At 35.7% G+C, this 23,671-nt stretch overlaps 1 protein-coding gene across 3 annotated transcripts in view; it reads right to left on the reverse strand.

Moving 5' to 3' along the window:
* Positions 1-2,564: 2,564 nt before the first annotated feature.
* LOC144970347 (uncharacterized) overlaps positions 2,565-23,671 on the reverse strand; it is a 26,616-nt gene continuing 5,509 nt past the window's right edge. The window contains exons 2-9 of one of the 3 annotated variants that reach the window (XR_013644940.1): positions 19,716-19,881; positions 18,059-18,165; positions 15,710-15,844; positions 14,482-14,667; positions 13,255-13,370; positions 11,935-12,059; positions 8,353-8,739; positions 2,565-5,960 (exon numbers count right to left, since the gene is read on the reverse strand). Coding sequence is in view for 1 of the 3 variants with exons in the window: in XM_078909889.1 (XP_078766015.1) it covers positions 8,592-8,739; positions 11,935-12,059; positions 13,255-13,370; positions 14,482-14,667; positions 15,710-15,844; positions 18,059-18,165; positions 19,716-19,881 (983 nt within the window). In the remaining 2 variants the exon portion in view is untranslated. Of the gene's footprint in view, positions 8,740-11,934; positions 12,060-13,254; positions 13,371-14,481; positions 14,668-15,709; positions 15,845-18,058; positions 18,166-19,715; positions 19,882-23,671 lie in introns of all 3 variants that reach the window. The other 2 variants (XR_013644939.1, XM_078909889.1) reach the window with 2 other exon arrangements.

Below are 23,671 nucleotides of genomic sequence, written 5' to 3' on the forward strand. Positions count from 1 at the left end.
AGAAAGCGCCCAGGGCAGTTGACCAACGGGGTCATTTTGCAACACGACAACGCTACATCCCACACAGCACGAGTGACGCAAGGTTGGCTAGAGAAATATGGATGGGAGATTTTGCCACACCCACCACACAGTCCAGACCTCGCACCATCTGATTATCACCTCTTTGGGCCACTGAAACGTGAGCTGGCAGGAAAGCGCTTTGAAGAGCTTGTTGACCATGTGCGGAAATGGCTACAAAACCTTGACGGAAATTTTTTCAGAGAGGGTATCTATTCCATGGTGCGGCGTTGGCAGAAGTGTGTCGACAGACTTGGCTGTCACGTAGAGAAATGAAGGACGAGTCAAGGTATGAACACGTGCAAGAATTTTGTTGATAGCATAAAAAACGCGGATTTTACAGGCATTTTTCGGTTAATTATGAAAGAGCCCTCGTAGTTACAAAAATACAATATTTCTGGCCTGGCAAATGACGAAGATTCACAGTGATCTCTCATTTCCCCAGTAATTTATGATGTATGAAAGTGTGTTTCCATTATCATTGATTTATACTTTACAGTGGTCGTAAAACAAAAATCTGATGGGAATAATAGAAGACTGTTGACAAAGAGCAAGCAGTTATGAAGACTTGATAATTCAAAAGACATGACAACTGAGTGGTGTTAACTCTCACTAACGGATTATCATACCTCACATGGCCTGGTGAACAAGGAAGATTTGCAGTGTGTAAATTCTCAATAATGTTATGAATATGACACCTTGCATAGCCTGATAAACAAAAAAGATTCACAGTGTAGTAACACGTATTTAGACTTCATAACAACGTTATGGCACTATCGCATGTCCCCGATAAATTATGATGTGTGAGAGTGCGTTTCCATTGCCGTTGATTTACACTTGTAAAAATATTGGATGGGAAAAGTAGAGGATGGTTGAAGCAGTGTGCAATTATCTGAACCTTGCGTGCAGTTATGGAGATGTACTATATAGAAAAACAATTCCATCATTCAAGAATAGTATGCAGTAATATGATGTGTGTGGAAATCCGATGTCTACTGTATTGGAAGTGAAATTTGTAAGAGTGACCCATGAGTCAATTTGATATTTTGATAGGCTGCATCTGAACCAAACATGAAAGATTGAATATCAAGTCAATGTTAGTGAAATTCGCGTTTTATACTTTTAATGAGGAAAAGTAAATGAAGTTTCTTATTCTGCAAAAATCTCAAAATTTTAATAATTGGGACATTTTGACTAAGTTATTTTTTGGAGATAATATTTTTCCCCCTTGTAAATCACCTCTCTATTATGTACTTTTTGTTTTTGTTTTAAATATATAATGATCTTAAAACATTTGAGCGTGTTCCTTTTTGTGAGATCCTGTGCTTATTTCCGGATGAGAATTTCAGGTGATCTCAAAATAAGTACAGTGATAGTGTTCTCTTGGAATCTTCATCTTTTTCCTATTTGAACCAATGGGTGGGGTCTTCTGACCTTCCATGGTGAGCAAAGAGGTTACTTGTTTTGTTTTCTATCCCCTAGATCTTTTTTTTCCAACATGTTCTCTGAGTTTGTCTACTTGAAACTTGGTTTTGTCCTGACTTTCCTGACCCTTATTGGAGTCCTTGGCTGGGAGGGAGACCGTAAAATCTATAGTAATAGTTTTGGGAGATGATATTTTTTCCTGATAAATCACCTCTCTCATGTGTGCTGTTATATGTTTAGTTTTTAATATATGATAATCTTTAAACATTTGAGTTTAGTGGGGTTCTCTGCCTTTGTCTGTAGATACTTTTAGGTGATCTCAAACTAAATACACTGATAGCACAGCGTGTTATTGGAATCCTCATCTGTTCCCTATTTGAACCACTGAGGGGGGGGGGGGGGGGGGGGTCGTCATGGCGGGCAAAGAGGTTACTTGATATATTTTTTTTATCTCCTTATATCATTTTTTCCAACTTGCTGTCTTTGTCTTGGAATGAAATTACTTGGTCTTGTCTTGACCTTGGATGCTCCCATAGTGGGCACTCACTGTCTATTCTATACCCCTATATCTGTTTTTGAACTTTGTTTTCTATCACCCTATATCTTTTTTTCCAACTTGCTTTCTGACTTTGTCTTGGCTTGGTTTTGTCCTTTCCCTGTACAGGGTCCTTGGTGGAGACGGAAATAGTCAAATGTAGAGTTATAGTTATAGTTTTGGGAGAGGAATTTTTGTTTGTTTGTTGTAAATTATCTCTCTGTTATACATTGTAATATTTGTATTTTGAATGTATATTGTAAACATTTGAGTGTGTTCCTCTTAGTGAGATCCCGTGCTTGTGTCTGGATGAGACTTTCAGGTGATCTCAAACTAAGTACATTGACAGTGTTCTCTTGGAATCTACATCTCTACCTTATTTGTACCATTTCCCGTTGTCTTACTCTTCTCGTGTGTTTTTAATTGTAGATCTAGAATTGTTTTTATTATCCCATTTTCTTCCGTTTTACTGGCACTGAAATGACTTAAATGTGTCTCAGGCGCCGTAGAACCCTTAAAAACAAACAAAAACAAAACAAACCCTGAATGCGTGAATGGTCAAATTTATTGATGACATAAATTCTTGTTCATTAAAGTGGACTGTAAAAAAATATATAAGAAAACTCTTTGTAAGTAATGGACGGAGAATGAAATAACTAGTTCGTTTGATATATAAAATGCATTCATGATACTGATCAAGCTTATTGTTACACAAATCATGACTATGAGAAATAGTGATGCCAATACATTCTTACTCTTGTCAAAGATTAATAATTAAGTTAATTCTTTGGAATCTTCTTGTTTATATTATAACCCAATTTGACATAAGGCGAGATTCCCAAGAGCAGGAAAAGGGAAAAAATTGTAGAATTTCTCTGATATTCATCGTCATAGAGAGATATAAATCAATACTAGAGCGAAAGATTGATAGAGAGACAGAGAGGGATAGAGAGAGAGAGAGAGAGAGAGAGAGAGAGAGAGAGAGAGAGAGAGAGAGAGAGAGAGAGAGAGAGAGAGAGAGAGAGAGAGATTAAAATTACACAGAATATAGTAATATCCTTATTCACTTATTCACCAGAGAGATATCATGACTATCTGTGTGTGTTTTTTATCATTAGTAATACGATTATAAAGCAGTCTATTAAAATGTTATTGAAATAAAAGAATGATTGGAAATGAATGAATAATTTTTAAAAAGTTATATGAAGTAAGGAACTTTAACTTAAATATGGCTTTAAATTTGGACAGAAATGAGTTTTAAAGAATACGGCAATGCCTACTTACTTACAACTCTTAATTAATGCAGTAACATAAAAAAAAATAAACAACTATCACCTAAAAATGAAAAAGCAGAAAAAAACCTCGTAAGTAGGTAAAAAGAATAAAATCAAAATCGAATATTTGCTTTCTATTCAATGGGTGAATTGATATCCAAGAAAACCATAAATTATCAGACACTGCTGTAAAATTAAGATCTAATAAGGTATTTATGAATCAGTGCGAGGCAAAGAAAGAAAGATACAAGAAAAAAAAAAGTAAAAACCAGGCTGCTTTTACTCATGTAGAGATATTCAAATTTTAGTCATGTTAAAGAAAAAAATATCCTAATTCATAAGAACCAAATATTGGTTAAATCATATCAGTTATCGACTGGCCTAGGTGTTTCGTTTCATTAACTTAAGATCAAAGACCCCCAGTGAAGTGTTTGCCTTTGAATAATGTCTATATGTTCAGTAAGAAAATGAATATATATGATTTTAATTTCAGTACCAAAATCTCTAAATCGAGTTAAAACATACGAATCAGAAACATAAATTATTACAATAATGATATGTGCATCAAATAAGCAAAAAGAAATAAACAAAAATAACAAAAAAAGAGTACAAATGTAATTCAGAAAATTGTGATAAAACATGGTTATCACTGGTGCTATAGATTCTTCCCAAAGTTCTCTTTAAACGAAGGAAAAACGCGACAGAAAGAATGAGAAGAGAATCAAAAACAAAATAAAAAAAGAAATGAATGAATGAAAAAAAAATCGAACAGATAAATAAGATGCCACGAAAAAACAAAACAAAAAAACAACAAAAAAACAAAAACAAAACAAACCACCATCACCCTCTGAAAAAAGGACGAACAAAAACAGTGCCACATGATGCACAAGTAATATAATATATGTATATCTTCTGGCGTGCTTATTTTATAACAAATGAATGTTTGTCTATTTTTCTTTTTCTTTTTAATAATAATTTTTCTTTGGTTGAAAATGAAACAAAAAGAATGTTTAGCTCTACGTGTTTGAAAATAAATAAACTGAAAACTTTATTATTTTTTCCGATACCGTAATCTTAACAATGTGATTATAAATGATCTATTAATAATAGTATTGATGGTTGTGATCATGGGGATTTGAATAATGAAACTTAACAGCCTGAAAAATACTTTTGAAAAATTGATTGTATTAGATTGATGAGAACAATAATAGTTAATGTTAATGATTATCATTACATTGTTGAGAGAGAACAATAATAGTTAATGATTATCATTACATTGTTGAGACTGATAATAAAGAAATGATTGGCAACATGGTGATGATGATGGTGATGATGATGATGATGATGATGATGATGATGATGACGATGATGATAATAATTACCATCAATTCAAACATAATATGTTCATTGTTATAACGTGACAATGTGAAAATGATACAAGATAAGTAAGTTGTCAATTTATATACAGAACGTTATTGTACATACATATGACCAGAATTGTTCAATTCATGAATACAAAGAATTGACACTCATATTCTAACATACGCACTTTTTTTTTCTCTCATTATTTGAAATCGAACAAATTCTAACAATAATAATAATGAAAAAATGTATCACAGAATATCGAAACGTTGCATGGACGGTCGTAGAGCTAACTTTCACATTATATTAAGATTTATCGTATTTATTATAACTTATAAAACCTTTAAGCATTTTATGGAAAGGTAGATTATTTTAAATTCTTTAAAGCACTATCAAATACTGTAATAAAATTAAAATGGAATTCAAATTCAAATTAATGTATCATATCCAAAAAATGGTAATCCCCATACCTCCCATCCCTACAAACACCCAGCCAAGAACAGTATTACACTAACAAACACATCCACACGCATAAACAAACACGCGGGTGGTTGGATGGGAGCATCACCCTTGAATCATATACCTATGATGTTCGCATGGGTGTACGATCCGATAGTGATGTCGTTTCTTCTTCTCTTTACTAGCCTATCCTGCTTCTTTGGTTTGTGATTGTATTTTTGACAGGGGATATTTTTTTTCCTGTAAATCCTCTGCCTGTTTGTTCTTGGTTATTTATAATTTAGCTTATGATATCTTTAGGTTATGATTTTGATTGACATTTGTACTATTTTTGTTAGATTGCTTGTTTTTTTGTTTCAGCGGTCTCTCATATAACCTCAATTGTGTTGGAAGAGACCTAAAGCAACAAACAAACAAACAAAATAAACAAACACACACACACACGCTTACACACACACACACACACACACTCTCTCTCTCTCTCTCTCTCTCTCTCTCTCTCTCTCTCTCTCTGAATCACTCATACACTCATCCTCTCTTTGTACAGTCCAGTTTTTTTTCTCTTAAATAAAAGAATACAAAAAATCCTATCGAACCAATAGTTTCAATATAGAAAGTGCCTTATCAATTTATTAATCAATGTTTCGCCAAGAAAGGAAATGAAGTCTCATGGTCTTTGGAGGCCTCATGTGATAGGAAACCAAACCACAGGCAGGTGAAGGTATAGGTGAGGGCGAGGGTGATCTGCTGTGCCAATCTGAATCAGGGGATGGCGTACCGCGCCAACCAATCGGACGATGGCGCCCTCCATCACGAAGGGGAACCAAGTCGTTGTCTTCTGCGACTGGCTGCAGAAGAAACGGAAGAATAGCTCAGCAGACAAGCATGTTATCAATGTGGAATAGAATCTTTTAGAATTACGTAATTTATAATTGTTATCATCTGTCAAAAGATAGAGTTGCGTACATCTTCGGCATGATTAAAAAGCAGAAGCTATTCGTACTTTTCAACGGGGTCATGAGTAATAACTTAAGGAAAGAAGACTCTTGACTTTTTACTAATTTGATGTCTACGCGGGCTCATAGCTTAATTAAAAAACCTAGCATGTACTGGGATATTGACATACTTTCACTATTCAACTTAAATCTTTCCCCTCTCAATTTTTAATTTAATTTCGTGCCGATTTAAATTCTATTTGGGTCGTACGTCTCTCAATAAACTATCTCTGTACTCTTCTTCTTCAAGTACCAAGTCTGTGCCAGACATCGGTGATCATGATACGCCATTCATCTCTTTGATCAGATAACCTCAGAAAACTAATATTACTCTTCTCTTTCTTTGTCATCCAGCTGTTCAAACTATTCAAGTATGTTTTTCTTGGTCTACCTTTACTCTTTTTACCTTCTATCTTTCCTGTGAGAGCAAGATGTTCAATACATTTATGTCGATTTAGGTGTCTTAAAAATTGCTCTGTACTCTAGCAATGCTTTTCAAATCATTACTATCTGTAATGGTTCATGGAGATGTATTTCTCTTGTGTTCTGGATACCAATCTTATATTTGCGGCACTTTCACTTAGATAATTTTCTCGAATCAATCAATATGCCAAAGTAAATGCCAGAGTTGCAATGATATTCCGAATTTGTGTTTTGGTGAAAGCATTAACCCTCTCCTAACCAACCATAGGAATATCGTCACACGATCGTCACAATAATTATGATGCAGCCAACATTTTTCTCATTCTAATTTCTTTTACACATCACAATCATAAAATTTAAAGAAACAATTTTGATATTATTATAAAAATTAATTAAAATTGGTATTGTAGAGATCGTTTTGCTGTTTAGCATTAATTTAGTGCTTTTGTGATTGCGTGAAAAAATTGTGTTGGTTGAACGGGAAGTTTTGGGGATATTCCTGAAAATGGCTGATATGGAGAGAAGTCAGACCAAATCCTGCAGATTAATGGACCAATGCATGTCATTATGTCATTAACACTGTGCTGATTGAACGGACCACAGACATCTGTAAAATATATTGTCTAACAAAGACGGTGCCACGATTTTACCATTTAACACACCAAGGGTCTGGGGAATCAGGCTACAAACTGCTCTAAATGGAATACTCATTTCGATATTAAAAGACCTCCCTAAAAAATAAAAACCTCAGTCAAAAACCCTCAGGACATTTCTGAAATTCTGGCTCGGACCTAGAGCCACACGGTGTACTTCTAGGAATATGCCAACTTTTGACATGATTAGGGTGCTGGCAATGCTTGACAACATGCGTGAATATTGTGAGAAATGAGTCATGATGATGATACTAAGATGTCTCTTAATCAAACTAATGGTAAAGAGGCGTTTTCGCAACCCTTCGTAAGCCGAATCACATCAATATCACATGATCGGCTAAACATGGACATAAACTTCCGTCCTACGTCCCACGTATCACCTACGTATCACATGAACAGATACACCGGCACGGCATCGTTTGCACCAACAATAGTCGTTCTGTAATTAGCCAGTCATATGATACTCTCATTTAGTGAGAGTGCAGTACGCAACTATAACTATACTTATACCCAACATTTCAAAAAAATTCCACAAACAGGACATCTATACAGTACTCGCTGGATTCTAGCTCACCGAATTCCAGCACGCTCTGCAAAACGGCACGTTGGAGCTGGGTGACCTAATTTTATCTTATTATAATGAAGTCGTTTTCTCCCATGAGCACCGGGATTCGACAGGCTCGGATTCCAGCACGCTTTTTGGCTTCTTCCGAGAGTTTGGTAGAATCCACCGAGTACTGTAAATGTTTCGCACATATCTCAAGCAGTTTATCCATATTTCGATTTCAATTAGCTGTTCATGGACTCCATTATGAACAAGAACATATAAATGGCATTCCGCTCCATGTGAATAATTCTTGTTAAGTATGATGCATTATGCATGTGTGTTAAGGGAACATACTAAATATACTATGAATACGGGTGAGAACCATACAACTACTTTGGATAATTTCAAGGAGAGGAAATACCTTTCCCATCTCCTTGGTTTTCAGTTTCATGGTTTGATTAGGTAGCGGGGGTGACAGCACTGGTTGATACGCTACTGACATTACCCTCCTTTGTTCCCCCAACTATCTCGCTGATGGGCGGTAGACGGGCTGGGGGAATGCTCGGGGTGTCGCTGGTGTCACTTTCCTGCTGTGTGTGTGTCATAAGGGGAGGCAACCTACGTGGCGTGTTATCATCCACTAGCTCCGCGTCCATGTGGCTGACTGTAATGGCTGAACGAGTTGACTGGGCTGTCTCCAGGTTCCTTCTTTCAAACGGAGTGATAGTTGAGGATCGATCTGGATAACCCATAACCGCTGTGGCTTGAAGTCCCGTCTTGTATCCATCCATTGGTGCAGCAGATACGCTCACGTCAGCAGAGGTAGGGTCCACTTGACTCTTCTTTTTCTTTTTCTTCTTATCATCTTTGAAGCAAGGCATCTTCTTCTTCAGCACCTTCCCCTTCTTTTTCTTGACGCAGAAGTAGTAGAGAAGACCTCCGATGATGATCACAGCGATAATTGAAACAATAATTGGAATTATGTTGAAACTGGAGCTGGAGCCTGGGACTGAAATAATAGTGAAAAAAAAAGTTCCATAAGTACATTTGATGAATAAAAAATATGAAAATAAAGAAAGGGGATAGGGGTAGGATACATCACATATACAATTGCTTAATGTTGTAAAAGCTCATCATTGAAATATACTGATAAACCATGGCGCAAACTACTGCCGCAAATACCTGTAAAGTAGTGTATACCCTTAATCTTGCGAATTTGTGCCGGGCGGCCAAGGACTTAGTGGCTCGTAGTTAACCCTTTTCTATCAATCTGATACAGTAGAATCCGCATTAACACCCTCAAAGTCAACTTCTCTTAAAGCCAACATCTCCTATTTGGTCCCAAAAATTTGTTATTTATCTTAATGTGTTTCATTGATACCGGATAAAGTCAACCTTGCTTTAAAGTCAATCAATCTGTCTGTCCCTGTGGTGTTAGGTTTATCAGGATTTCACTGTAACATTGTCGGGGCGAAGTGATCGAATGGTTAAGTCATTACACTATGACCTAGGTTCTGGATTCGAGCCCCACTTCTTTTTTTTTTTCCTGGGACATGATCATTAACCCACAGGAGGTCCCAGTTTCCAGTCCTGATTCAAGCACTTTCATTTATTTTCCTTGGACAATATTATTAATCCCAATTGTGCTCACTTTGGAAAACACAGCTGGTTCCTGTTGACATCAGACGACTGTTTGGTAGACTATAATGTTCCTTCATGGAATGCAAAGGCGACACCTCACGGATGCCGCACGGATGGGCATAATTATTTTCCAATTTTTACATTTTCATAACCCTGTTTTCTCTGTCCAATGTTCCGTGGTCAGTCGGCAATATTCTGCAACTTTGACATACGTTTAAAAGCAATACAAAACCAACTCTGTTTTTTTTATTATTGATAAAACAAAAGTTGGAAAAAAACCCCACCCAAATGGGTTTTTTTTTAAATGCCTAAAAAAAACCCCCCAGCAAAAATGTTTTTAAATAAATTATAAAAAAACAAGCCAAACAAACGATAAAACAAAACTAAACAAGAACAACATTAAAAAAAAACAACCCCAAAACCAAAAACAAAACAAAACAACAATGAACCCCCCCCCCCCAAAAAAAAAGAAAAAAACAACAACAAAAAAGCAAAAAAAAAACAAAAAAAAAAAAACAAAAAAAAACAAAACAAACAAACAAAAAACAAAAAAACAAAACAAAAACAAACAAACAACAAATCAAAAAAAAAAAAAAAACACAAAACAAACAGATAACTCAAAGTAATAAACAACACCATGCGGTTGACCTACGTCGTGTTGGTTTTTAAGTGTAGGTTACTTTACTTCACTATGCATTATTTCTATTCTGCAATGCATACATTCTCTCATTTCTATCACACTCCTTTCATTTTAACAACAATGTCATCATCAAAATTTGACGAATAAATTTAGGGCTACAAATCTGCATCAATAATTTTTTTAGGAAGGGGAAGGGAAGAGTGGGTGGGATGGGAGGAGCGGGGATAAAATCAACTACTTACCACATGTCACTGAAAAGAAAGAAAAAAAAAAATAATGAGATATAAATGTGACGAAAAAATTACAAAATTGGTTAAATCTTGTAAATTTTTTTTGGAGATGCACATTAAAAAAAATATAATGTATATTGCGCATCTCACTCCTCACTTGCTGGACGCAATCTATGACATAAAACTTACTTTTGTATAATTGTGCATGATCATTCAAACAGGTTCCTCTTTGGGATTACTTTTTTTACAATAAAAAACAAACAAAAACTTTAGTATAGAGCAATATCCACTAAATGTGCTCAATGCGCTTTACAAAGGGTCCCTGACCAACAGCAACATGTAACATGAAGAACGAGACATGACACCTGTTAGGCGATATTACAATTTTTTTCCGACAGAAACAACACTGTTAACAGCCAAGTACTCATTTTACACCTGAGTACGGTGAGAGAATGTGAGTAAAGAGTCTTTTCCAAGGACTCAACTATGCGCTGAGCGAGGCTCGAACCCAGGACCTACCGATCCGAAAGCGAGTGTCATACCACGAGACCACATAGCCGCACAATACTATTCTGTTGGTTGAGCCCATTAACTCGCCGCCCTCGCATCGACTAGTGACTGAAATGGCCTGAAGTTAAATGTGTGTCTAATTTCCAGTACTTATATAAAGTTAACGTTTATGTCTAATTTTCAGTGCTTAAATAAAGTTAACTTGTGTGTCTAATTTTCAGTGCTTATATAAAGTTAACGTGTCTGTCTAATTTTCAGTGCTTATATAAAGTTAACTTGTGTGTCTAATTTTCAGTGCTTATATAAAGTTAACATGTATGTCTAATTTTCATTGCTTATACTTATAAAGACGACGTGTCCTTCATTACACGGGAACTCTTCAACATCCAGCGATTATAATTCTTCAGTTACAGCATGCTGTGACCAACTATTACGGAATTGCCCCTTCGACTTCTGATAGAGATTGTTTGATAGAAGAGAGAGAGAGAGAGAGAGAGAGAGAGAGAGAGAGAGAGAGAGAGAGAGAGAGAGAGAGAGAGAGAGAGAGAGAGAGTCTGTGGACCTATTACGTGGGACATCCACAGATACACTTACTCATCCAAGAAAAAGATAAGGACAACCAACCAACGCCAATACCGACGCGCACACATAATATGCAGTCTGATAACGGATCCTAATTATGGGCTTGTTTTACATTGTTGTAATGGAAGTTACTTTGCGTCGGTTTGAGAATGTTTCCATGACCGCAAAGAGCCCATAACAAGTTGGGTTATCAGACCTGCAAGTAAGTACACGTAGGCCAAGACCATAATATACACTGAAGGGCTATGAAGACCTTTTTATAAAAAAACATTTGTCATTTATTAATCCTTTATTTTCTGTACACAAAATTTAAAAACTAAAATTTCTTCTTTGCTATAGTTTTTAAGAAAGTTCTATTTATTTCTTTTTAAAATACCTTAATTTGAACTAAGTACATTTGCACTAACTTAGCAACAAGCTTTACACTATCCTATCATGTTTGTTTGTTTCTTTTTTTTTTTCAAGCCGGACTGATCTGGATTGTGTGTACCTAGCCTTCACCAATTAACAGATTATTTTTTTTTAAATGTGCAGCTGACTCAAAAGCATCTACTCTTCATAATTAGTCATCGTTACCGATGCCACAAGGTAAAATATGTACTCACCGTTTGCATTCATGACAAAGGTGTATCCTACAGCTGATGGTACCGAAGTAGGTGTCTGATCCGTGGTACATTTTCTGGGCCATTGGGACGCGTACCACTCTCCGCCGGATTTTTGTATAGCCTGATAAATGAAATACATATACATATACATACATACATACATACATACATACATACATACATACATACATACATACATACATACATACATACATACATACATACATACATACATACATACATATGTATGTATACACATTGTAACAACATTAAAAATAATTACAGGAGATTAAATCCCACGTTTACAAACATTTTAAATTGTATACATGATTTTGGGACATCCTGTATATATATATATATATATATATATATATATATATATATATATATATATATATATATATATATATATATATATTATACTGCTTTTTTTTACCCGAGTACGATGAGAGAATGTGAGTATAGAGCCTTTTCCAAGGACTCAAAATATGCCGCTCCGAGCGAGTCTCGAATCCTGGCCCTTCCAATCGAAGTTGAGGGTCATACCACTCGACCACACAGCCGCACGGATTGAGATGGTATATCACACATACAGATTTGCCAACTACTAAGAAAAATCGTAAATTTACGAAATTTCGGCTCCAATTTCAGAACTTCATGACCATCTCTAAGTCAATAAAATATATGGATAATAACAAGAAATGAAGTGGGTAGGAAAGTGCCAGAAGACAACAGAAAATAAAAACTTTGCGGCGGCGATGGGGACTCGAACCCGCGACCTTATTGGTACGACAACTCCGCCTGGCCGGGGAGATCGTGACTCGGCCGCATGAGTTATCCCCGCCCCCCCCCCCCCCCCTTTCCCCAAGAAAAAGAAGTCGCTTCAAATTCTCGTCTATTGAGGGCCACTTCTCCCCGACTTCTTGAGGTCACGGTTTCAACACATACAAAACCTACGAAGTATTTAAGCTAAATAACTAATATTCTCAACACAAACATGTAGGTAACATAGAAACGATTGAGACATTGAGTATGCTCCGGTATTTGGGGTGAATTTTTAATTCAGAATCGTGAATGGAGCAGGCACTTATGTTGATAATAACAAGAAATAAACTATATTGAAAATTAAAGTTGAAAACAGAGTACAAACACAGTATTGTGGATTCTGAAGTGTTAGTTAATCATTTTGAGGGTGAATTGTTGGTTTATTATAGCAACTATTATTTCTATGTCCTAATAATTACGATTTTTTAAATTTGGCACGTCTGCACATAAGAAACATTCTCTTATCTCTCCATTTATTCATATCTACTTACCAAGCAAGTGTAATGGTAGGTGTTGCTATTGTCAACAGAGGTATCGTTGTTGAGGAGGGTGGCATAGACAACACTGCCGCTCTTACTGTAGTATACACAGGAAAGAATCCCGCCGGCTGAAAACGGATACCAAAGGCAGATAATTTTTTTCTTCTGATGGTGTAGTGTTATTAGCATTCGGGTGCCGTATTAAGAAGTTACGAAAAAGATAGTTAGACATAGACCCAGATATATTTTAGGGATTAATCCAAACAGTAATCGAACATGACTTCCAATACTCATCACCGGATTACTAATCGGTAAGTAAATGAATAATTAGATGAATGATAATGAGGAAATAATAAAATGATAATGTTAGGCCTAATAAGAATGACGATGACGATGGTGATGGTGATGATAATGATAATGATAGTGATGATGATCGTGGTGATAATTAATGATTGCACTAATAATAATAATAATAATAATAATAATAATAATAATAATAATAATAATAATAATAACAATAATAATAATAAAATAATAATAATAATAATGATGATGATGATGATGATGATGATGATAATAATAATAATGATAATGATAATATAATGATAATAATGAAATTATAATGATAACAACACCTTGAGTATTTATGTAGTGCAATTGATTGACATTAACCGGACTCTAAGCGCTTTATAAGAGGTCCTAGCCAACAGCAACACTCACCAAGTAGACATGACACCTGTAAGGCGATGTTACAATTTTTCCCGATAGAGAGAATGCTGGTAATAAACAGGTCCTCATTTTACTGCGGCGTACGGTGAGAAAATGTGAATAAAGATCTTTTTCCAATGATTCAACTATAAGCCGCTCTGAGTGGGACTCGATCCCATCATCATCATCATCATCATCATCAACATCATCATCATCATCATCATCATCATCATCATCATCATCACATCATCATCATCACATGATAGCCATCATTTCGCCTCAGGGCGACGTTTACTTATCTACACATATGTGCCTGCCATGTCAGTTCAGGGCAAGAAAATGAAGGGGAAAAACATATAAAAGAAAACAATCGACATTAAAAAAAATTAACAAACAATCAAACAAAAATAAAGAACAAAGGAGAGAAAACAAACAAACACCAACACCCCCCCCCCCCCCACCACTCCCCGCGGAAAAAAAAACCAAACAATAAACAACAAGAGCCTCCCCCCCCCCCCCTCCCATACTCACCGGAATAGAAAATCTGCTTTGAGCAAAGGCCATACTCTACTACTAAGACGCTCTTGGAATCGTCACAGATATGAATGTATCCATCCCCGCAGTAGACAGTCCCCGAATCGGTTACGTTGTATTGATTGAAGTTTGCCAGCAATGGTGTCGGGCAAGTAATCACTGCATCATCTAAGTTGTTAGATTCTGTTGGAGAGATATCATGTCGATAGTTTATAAAATACGATTTCAATGAAAAATGAAAAATAGAAGCAGATTATTTATAAAACGAGACAAACATTCTTTTATTTTTATTTGTTTAATATTTAAGAAAATTCGAATGCCTGGAGTATGAAAAGGATAAGGGGGAAAGGGAGGGGGAGGAAAAGGACGTCAGTAAAGAAAAAGAAGTACGAGATGGAAAATAATAATAATAATAATAATAATAATAATAATAATAATAATAATAATAATAATAATAATAATAATAATAATGATAATAATAATAATGATAATATTAAAAATGATAATAATTATAATAATGATATAATACTAATACTAATACTAATAACAACAACAATAATAATAATAATAATAATAATAATAATAATAATAATAATAATAATAATAATGATGATGATGATGATGATGATGATGATGATGATGATGATGATGATGATGATAATAATGATAATAATGATGTTGATGATGATGATGATGATGATGATGTTGATGATGATGATGATGATCTGCTTCTATTTTTTTGATGATGATGATGATGATGATGATGATGATGATGATGACAATGATAATAATAATGATAATAGCATTAATGCTGTTACTGATGATAAAATATTGTAATGATAATATTAATGCTAAAAATAATGATGATGATAATAATGCTAATAATAATAATAATAATAGTAGTAGTAGTAGTAGTAGTAGTAGTAGTAGTAGTAGTACTAGTAGTAGTAGTAGTAGTAGTAGTAGTAGTAGTAGAAGACGACGACGACGAAGAAGAAGAAGAAGAAGAAGAGAAGAAGAAGAAGAAGAAGAAGAAGAAGAAGAAGAAGAAGAAGAAGAAGAAGAAGAAGAAGAAGAGAGAAGAGAGAGGAGGAGAGAGGAGGAGGAGGAGGAGGGGAAAGAGGAGGAGGAGGAGGAGGAGGAGGAGGAGGAGGAGGAGGAGGAGGAGGAGGAGGAAAAATACGACGACGAATATAATTTTAGATTGTAAAATGCATCTACAAACCAATGTTGATCATAATATCAGTGGTTCCTGCCTCATAAGTTGTGTCTGTACAGATTTGAGCGATTGTCATGCTAGATCCAATGGGTGACCACAAACGCACTGGTTGATATAAACCTCCACCTAACGAACGTTCCACTGGAGAAAGAAGGAACACACAGAAAGCATGAGTAACTGATCTCGTGTGCTTTGAAAAAAGATAAATCAATAGTCAATCATATCATTTGTCACTACCATGACTGTTAATCACTTTCTTACGTTACGTATATTCTGCTCTTCTGTTTCCCTGTTTCTTTCTCTTTTTATAAATATTATTATATATATATAATGTATTAAAAAAACCCGCACGAAAGAAAAGTGTTCGATTTTAGTATTAAAGGAGCGGTAAATATACATAAATAAAACATTTGAATTGCTATTGACTCCTACAGATGTGTTTCATGCCATTTACTTTGGGCAATAGTAACAACAATAACGATTCCACTCTCCGAAGATTGCCCAAAAAAGTAAAAGGCATGAAAGAGAGTTAATAGTAATTCAAATATTTTCTTTGCGTATATTTACCACTCCTTTAATACTAAAGTCGAGCACTTGTATTTCGTAGGTATTTTCTAATACCTATATATATATATATAGGGTGTCCCAGAAGATCGGGCAACATGCAGATTTTTATGAAAATATACAAGCGTGACAATATAATATAAATAACAATCTATACTATAATGAGATAAATTGTAATAATTTTTTTTTATTTTACAGATATGGGTAAAAAGCTAATGATATACGAAAGAGTTAAATTGGTTTTTATGTTTGATAAAAAAATGTAGCTGAGGAATTCAACCTTATTCATCGTGCTTGAGAGAGAAAAGCCATTGAAAAGCTTACTGTCTGCCGTTTGACTAAACGTTACCAAGAAACAGTTGTATAAAGAGAATTGATGCATGTATCAATGTAGAGGGTGAACAATTTGAGCATCTATTATGATTATTAATATAATTGTTATTCATATGTATTATCATAAGAATCTACACGGTGCGCGACTTCTTGGGCACCCTGTGTATACATGTATATGTATATGTATATATATATATATGTATATGTAAAATTATTTATGATTTAAGTGTTGATTGGAATTTGAACTCATTCTCGTAATACAGATAAACCATCTTCATTTCATTTGTAAACACCATGCACAAATTGGTGACGATTGGTCCAGTGGTCTCGGAGCCTAAATGTTTCAAAAAATCAAATTTGCCAAATATATAAAAAAATTATATATAAACAGTGTTATTAACAGATGCGGCTATGTGGTCTTGTGGTATGACACTCGCTTTCGGATCGGAATTTCCTGGGTTCGAGCCTGGCTCGGCGCATAGTTGAATCCTCGGAAATGGCTCTTTACTCACATTCTCTCACCGTACTCAGGTGTAAAATGAGTTCCTGGCCGTTAACAGCGATGTCTCTGTCCGAAAATATTGTAATATCGCCTAACAGGCGTTATTTCCCGTCCTACATGTTAAATGTTGCTGTTGACCAGGGACCCCTTGTAAAGCGCTTTGGGCACGTTTAGTGGATATTGCACTATATAAAAGCTCAATTTATTTTTTAAGATGGGAATTTGTCGAGTAAGTCAAGGTCCTGTTTTTTATTGTTATTGTTGATGCTTCTTCTGCTGCTACTGATGAGGAAGGCGATGATGATGATGATGATGATGATGATGATGATGATGATGATGGTGATGATATTGATGATGAGAACGATGATGATGATGTTGACGATATTGATAATGATGATGATGATGATGATGATGATGATGATGATGATGATGATGATGATGATGATAATGATGATGATGATGCAGATGATGATAATGACGATAATGATAGTGATGCTGATTATGATGGGAATAGTAGTAGTAGTAGTAGTAGTAGTAGTAGTAGTAGTAGTAGTAGTAGTAGTAGTAGTAGTAGTAGTAGTAGTAGTATATTTTTAAAGCCATAAGGCTCATGGAGCCGGAGTTTATCACGATTTCTATGGCATGAAACGGACAATAGCAATTGCTTACAACCCTTCGGATAATGTGATAGTCTATCGCAATGATGATTGGAATTGTGATGACTATAATGATGATGATAATGGTGATGATTATTATGAGAATAATAATAATGATGATGTTGATGATGATGATGATGATGATGATGATGATGATGATGATGATGATGATGATGATGATGTTGATGATGATGATGCTGATGATAACAGTGGTGGTCGTGGTGATTATGATGATGACGACGATGATGGAAACCAGGCATATTACCACAAGGACAAGGGCTATAATATTATTATACAAACCCGTTGCGTGATAGTAGATTTGTTTGACTCCAGTCACCGATGTCGAGAAATCTAAGCAAGCTACAACATCTACAGTGTTGGTGAGGATGACTTTAGTTACCGTCGATCTGAGGAACATAAACATGAAACCGAAATGTGACCTGTCGTCTCGAAACAGTATTGTGTCGTGATCAACAATATCATGCTTAAAATTTTAAGATTAATTCATAACATTGGACAATCTGGGCCACTGTTGTTAACATCAGACATCGTGTTTGATGGACTATCTATAATACTCCTTCATGGAATACTAGGCGACGGGATCGAATCGTGCCGTTGTGAAATGGCGTATTAAAAAACAACACATTAAATAAATAATAAAACAAAAAAAAAATACAATAAAAAATAAAAAACAAACATTAAAATTAAATAGCTTCCTTCATTTAGGAGGGTGACTTTTGTTTTTTAAACTTGATCAAAACTCGATTTTTTTTTGGACTAAAACTTAGTTCCTCAGTTAGTCTAGCTAGTCAATTCTGACAAAATACGGCTTCGAGAAGTTTGATCCCAAATAAAGTGCAAACGTGTTAATTGTTTTTGTTGTTTTTTTTTAAAGGTTTTCGCGGTCTTATTTGTAACACATTCCGCAGAGCTAAAACATACCATTAAAGCACATATCTGACTATCCGAGTTCACAATAATCCTGGTAATCAGGAAGTTTGATTTTCGATCCCTCCGTCGAGGCAGGCTGATTTTTTTTAGGGATGGTTTTTTTTCTTGTATTTTTCTCTTTGCTTTGTCTGGCACTGTTTCATGTACATCATTTTCAGATTTTCATCCTATACCAGTGCCTGCTCCTTAATACATCACTTTCGCAGCAGAATATTAAGTCGTTCTTCTTCTTCTTCTTCTTCGTTCCTCTGATGGACATCTATGGCTGCAGTCCGATATCTGCTATGAAGTCTGTGGTCCGCTTTAGGTCCTCAGCCTCACCATAGAGCTTTGTGTTGAGTGTTGTAGGGGTGACCCAGTGGTTCGAACGTTGCACGTTGTATAATGGGCAATCCATAAGCACATGTAAAGTGGTGTCGTTCAAACAATGTCGTCTAACCTGTGGTGTTAAGTCGTAACGCGTTTCATATGTAATTGGAGTGATATTTATTAAGCTGCTAGAAGCTGTGGACTGTAAAAAGTAATGAACCAAAATGACTATAACAGATTCTATAAAGAACAAAATACTAAACACGGAACATCATGGGCGCAAAAACCGTCTTGTTCCATTAACAAAAACAATAAAAATGTTACTATCCCTAATCCTGTACTCTAGTGCCTGGATTATTGAAGATTGAGTTGTATCAATCATGGCGGTAAAAGTAACATGTTAAGATAGAGTAAAATCGTCTTTAACTCTCTCCTTACCACCTACAGCAAATCGTCACATTTGTTACGACACAGTACACCGTTTTTCTTATTCAGATTTATTTTGTTTATCACAATGATCTTTGTTTAATTAATAAGAGAGATTTGTTTTGTAGAGAGATTATTAAAATTTGAGTTTAAAAAATAAATTTTTCTCCTGATTAAGCCTGTCATTTTGGGGACAATAACGAAAATGATTGGCAAGGAGAGAGTTAAACTATACAGGAATGTATTGTGTTGTGATTGAGTTACAACTTACCGTAAAAGATATTTGGATCCACTTTGTGTGTCGCATCTAAAGGTAAGGGGACTTCCATCAAAATCGGGGATTGTCAACAAATCGACCCCGAAGACAACATCATCCCATCTTGTACTTCGCCATGTTCCATTCTGTAGGTGAGTTGGGAATTCGCATGAGCCTTGGACTGTGTTTAGACGAATAGGTTGAAAACGTTCCAGGAATTTTGTGGAAAAGGGTAGGGTAAGATGTGAAACAGAAGAAACATTATATAATGATATAATAATATAATATGTTCGATGGTAACACGTGCAACGGTGATGGTGCTAGTATCATGGTTAACATTGATGTTGTTATAAACTTAACACATCACGAATACCGTGTAGTAGTAGTAGTAGTAGTAGTAGTAGTAGTGGTAGTAGTAGTAGTAGTAGTAGTAGTAGTAGTAGTAGTAGTAGCAGCAGCAGCAGTAGTAGTAGTAGTAGTAGTAGTAGTAGTAGTAGTAGTAGTAGTAGTAGTAGTAGTAGTAGTAGTAATAGTTGTAGTAGTAGTAGTAGTAGTAGTAGTAGTAGTAGTAGTAGTAGTAGTAGAAGTAGTAGTAGTAGTAGTAGTAGTAGTAGTAGTAGTAGTAGTAGTAGTAGTAGTAGTAAATAGTAGTAGTAGTAGTAGTAGTAGTAGTAGTAGTAGTAGTAGTAGTAGTAGTAGTAGTAGTAGTAGTAGTAGCAGTAGTAGTAGTAGTAGTAGTAGTAGTAGTAGTAGTAGTAGTTGTTTTTGTTGTTGTAATAGTGGTAATGGCAGTAGTATAAGTAGTATTAATCAATGCCAAATCAGTATAAACCTATGCACTGTACAATTTTCGTAATGGTGTGAGAGCAATCGTCTAACAACATCAATAAGAACATTTATTTAGGAAAAAAGAAACGTAACACTATTGAGGCATATCTTAATTTTAAATTAATGTCACTGCAACATAGATTCTCCCTCATCGGAGGGAATCTCTCAGTGCTTGCTAATACTATATGACAGATACATGGCAACACTTTGCATGCAGCAAAATCAAAGATACATTAATTAAAGTACATTCATTGGCGTGTTTTGTTGGTTATCTTTAATCATTTCAGTTGACATTAGCAGTTGAGAGCACAAGTACATTGCAAAAGAAAAGTAAAGAAAAAAGAAAAAACCCAACAAAAACAAAGCAAACAAACAAACCAAAACAAACAAACAAAAAAACAAAACAACAAACCACTCATTTTACACCTGAGTACGGTGAGAGACTGTGAGTCAAGAGCCTTTTCCAAGGACTCGCCTTATGCTCCGTTTGCTTCCGATCCGAAGGCGAGTTTCATCGTAGCCATCGTTAACTTATAGCCTGACACTAGAACCATCTAGGACTTGTAGTTTGACGTCATGTTTTAAGTTTTGTGCAACGTCTAATGAGTTGTCTTTAGTAGAGCTCAAGGAAACAAGTGATTCCATTGGCTGAACTAATGAATACAACTCATGATTTGTTTGTGGCAAAAGCCTTGTCTTTTGAAGTCATTTTTTGGTCCGTGTCAGGCTATAAGTTAACGATGGCTACGCTAGAACCCACTAGAACTTATTTTTTTAGTTTAGTTTTTGTTCAGGGCTTAGTGATCAGGGAAACAAATGATCCCATTGGTTGATTTATTGAATACAAGTCACGGTTTGTTTTCTTTTGTGGCCAAAGACTTGTCTTTTGACGTAACTTTTTGGTCAGTGTCAGGCTATAAGTTAACGATGGATACAGTCTGACATAAGACCCATATTTTGACGTCATTTTTAGGTTTGTGGACCGCCTAGTGAGTTGTCTTTAGTAGTGGTCAAGGAAACAAGTGATCCCATTGGTTGAACTGTTGAATACAACCACGATTTATTTATTTTGTGGCCAAAGACTTGTCTTTTGACGTCATTTGTTGCTCAGTGTCAGGCCATGCGTTTACGAAGGCCACGGTTTCATCGTAGCCATCGTAAAGTTATAGCCTGACACTGAAACCCAAAAGGACTGGTCGTTTGACGTCATTATTTGGTGTTTGCAGCGTCTAGTGAGTTGTCGTTCGTAGTGCTCATGGAAACAAGTGGTCCCATTGGTTGAACTATTGAATACAACTCACGATTTGTTTTCTTTTGTGGCCAAAGACTGGTCTTTTGACGTCATTTTTTGGTCAGTGTCAGGCCATGAGTTTAAGAAGGCCACGCTTTCATACGACATTGCCAGCCGGATGTATAACGGACCAACATAGAAAACCATGTGTAACATATCTTAATGATACAATTTAGTGAAGGCTACTCATAAAATAGACTGACTAAAACAATAACAAAGAGGTGAGTGACGTCAACTTTGTTCTATGTTTATATTGATGTTGCCAGAGAGTTAAATGTGAGTAGGAGTACAATTTTGGACCAATTTCGAGCGACATGGACGGCTGCAGACCGCCATTATTCTGGAAGACCAAGAGCGACTACCTCTGCCCAGGATCATTTCATTTTGATTTACCATTTAAGAAACCGCTTGCTACCGGCCTCCTCTAAAGCGCAAGTAATAACAAGCGGATAGAGATATAAGACCAAACTGTTCCTAATCGCCTACTTGAAAATAGATTACGCGCCTATGGATAGAATGAAGATGACGCCACTCAGGTCTTTGTTATTGTTTTTTGCTATCCGCGGTTATGAGTAATTCTCACTCAACTATATATAGTATGCGCTTGACCAAGAAGCTCACAACATTGCCATCCGGTAGTATAATGGACCAACACATAAAACTATGTGTAACCATGAACGTTAAGAGTCTGGTTAATACAGTTTAGTGAGAATTACTCATAAACATGGATGGCAAAAAACAACAACAAAGACCCGAGTGACGTCAACTTCGTTCTATCTATATTAACCAGACTATAAACATTTAAATTTAAGATTACACATAGTTTTGTGTGTTGGTTTTATTATATTTCCGGATGGCAATGTTGTGACCTTCTTAACCAAGCGCATGCTATCTATAAACTGTGAGGGGACACAACGTCATCGTAAAAAAAAACACCAAAAAAAAAAAAAAAAAAAAAAACGATTTCAGTGGAGCAGAGAGCTTGTTCAGTGGACATTTTTTTTTCATCAATGGAGATGAGGTATGTTTAGTGACAAGTCTCCTTTTTTGATTCACCGTCACGATAGAAGGAGGTAATCGAATAACAAATAAATATTATGCCCAAAAATGCGTTGATGAAGCCCTCCGACATGGAGGTGGGGGTTTTATGATTTGGGAAGCCGTCAATAATTCTGAACGGAGTCTTAAGTCAACATTCTTAATGCTGTTAGCTACATTTCCAAGAGCTCAGCGGTACGGTCTTTGCTTCGTACCCGAAGAGTTCGATTACCAGCCTAGCTCAATTTGCGGCGCTGCAATGAGGCTGACGCCTGGGTTATTTCGGGCTTCCCTTGGAATAGACACTAGAGACAAATTTCCCCTGTGGTATGAATAAAGGGAATTTTATTACTGAACTCCTTCAGCCTCACGCCTTTCCTCTCCTAGGCCCATTCTTAGGGGACTAAGGACTTAGTGACTTTGGTCAAGGACTTGAAAAAATCGCTTCTTATGTTAGCTGATCAAGAAGGTCATAGACTAAATCACGGAACCTTTGGACTAAGTTTTGGTCAATTGTTTGATAAAGTTTACATAGTTTAGTCTCTGACTAGTCACTAATATGCCGTCGATTTCAACAAAATGTCGGGGATTTTTGTCAGATTAAGAGAGCTTTGTTTTAAAAGGAAAATACGTCAGCTACGAAAGACAGAGACAAAAAGTGTCTGTTGATATTGGCAATGGCTTTTAAAAATACTGTTAGAAAAGGACAGATCGTCGAAAGGACGCAAATCTTGAGAGTAGAAATTAAAAAAGGACTCTGATCATACTCGCGGATGTGGTGTTAATTAAATATTTTGCGTTGCAAAAGTCTAAT

This window comes from Berghia stephanieae, chromosome 4 (genome assembly GCF_034508935.2).
Source record: "Berghia stephanieae isolate SIO BIC M18660-M18661 chromosome 4, UCSD_Bste_1.3, whole genome shotgun sequence".
NCBI lineage: Eukaryota > Metazoa > Mollusca > Gastropoda > Nudibranchia > Aeolidiidae > Berghia > Berghia stephanieae.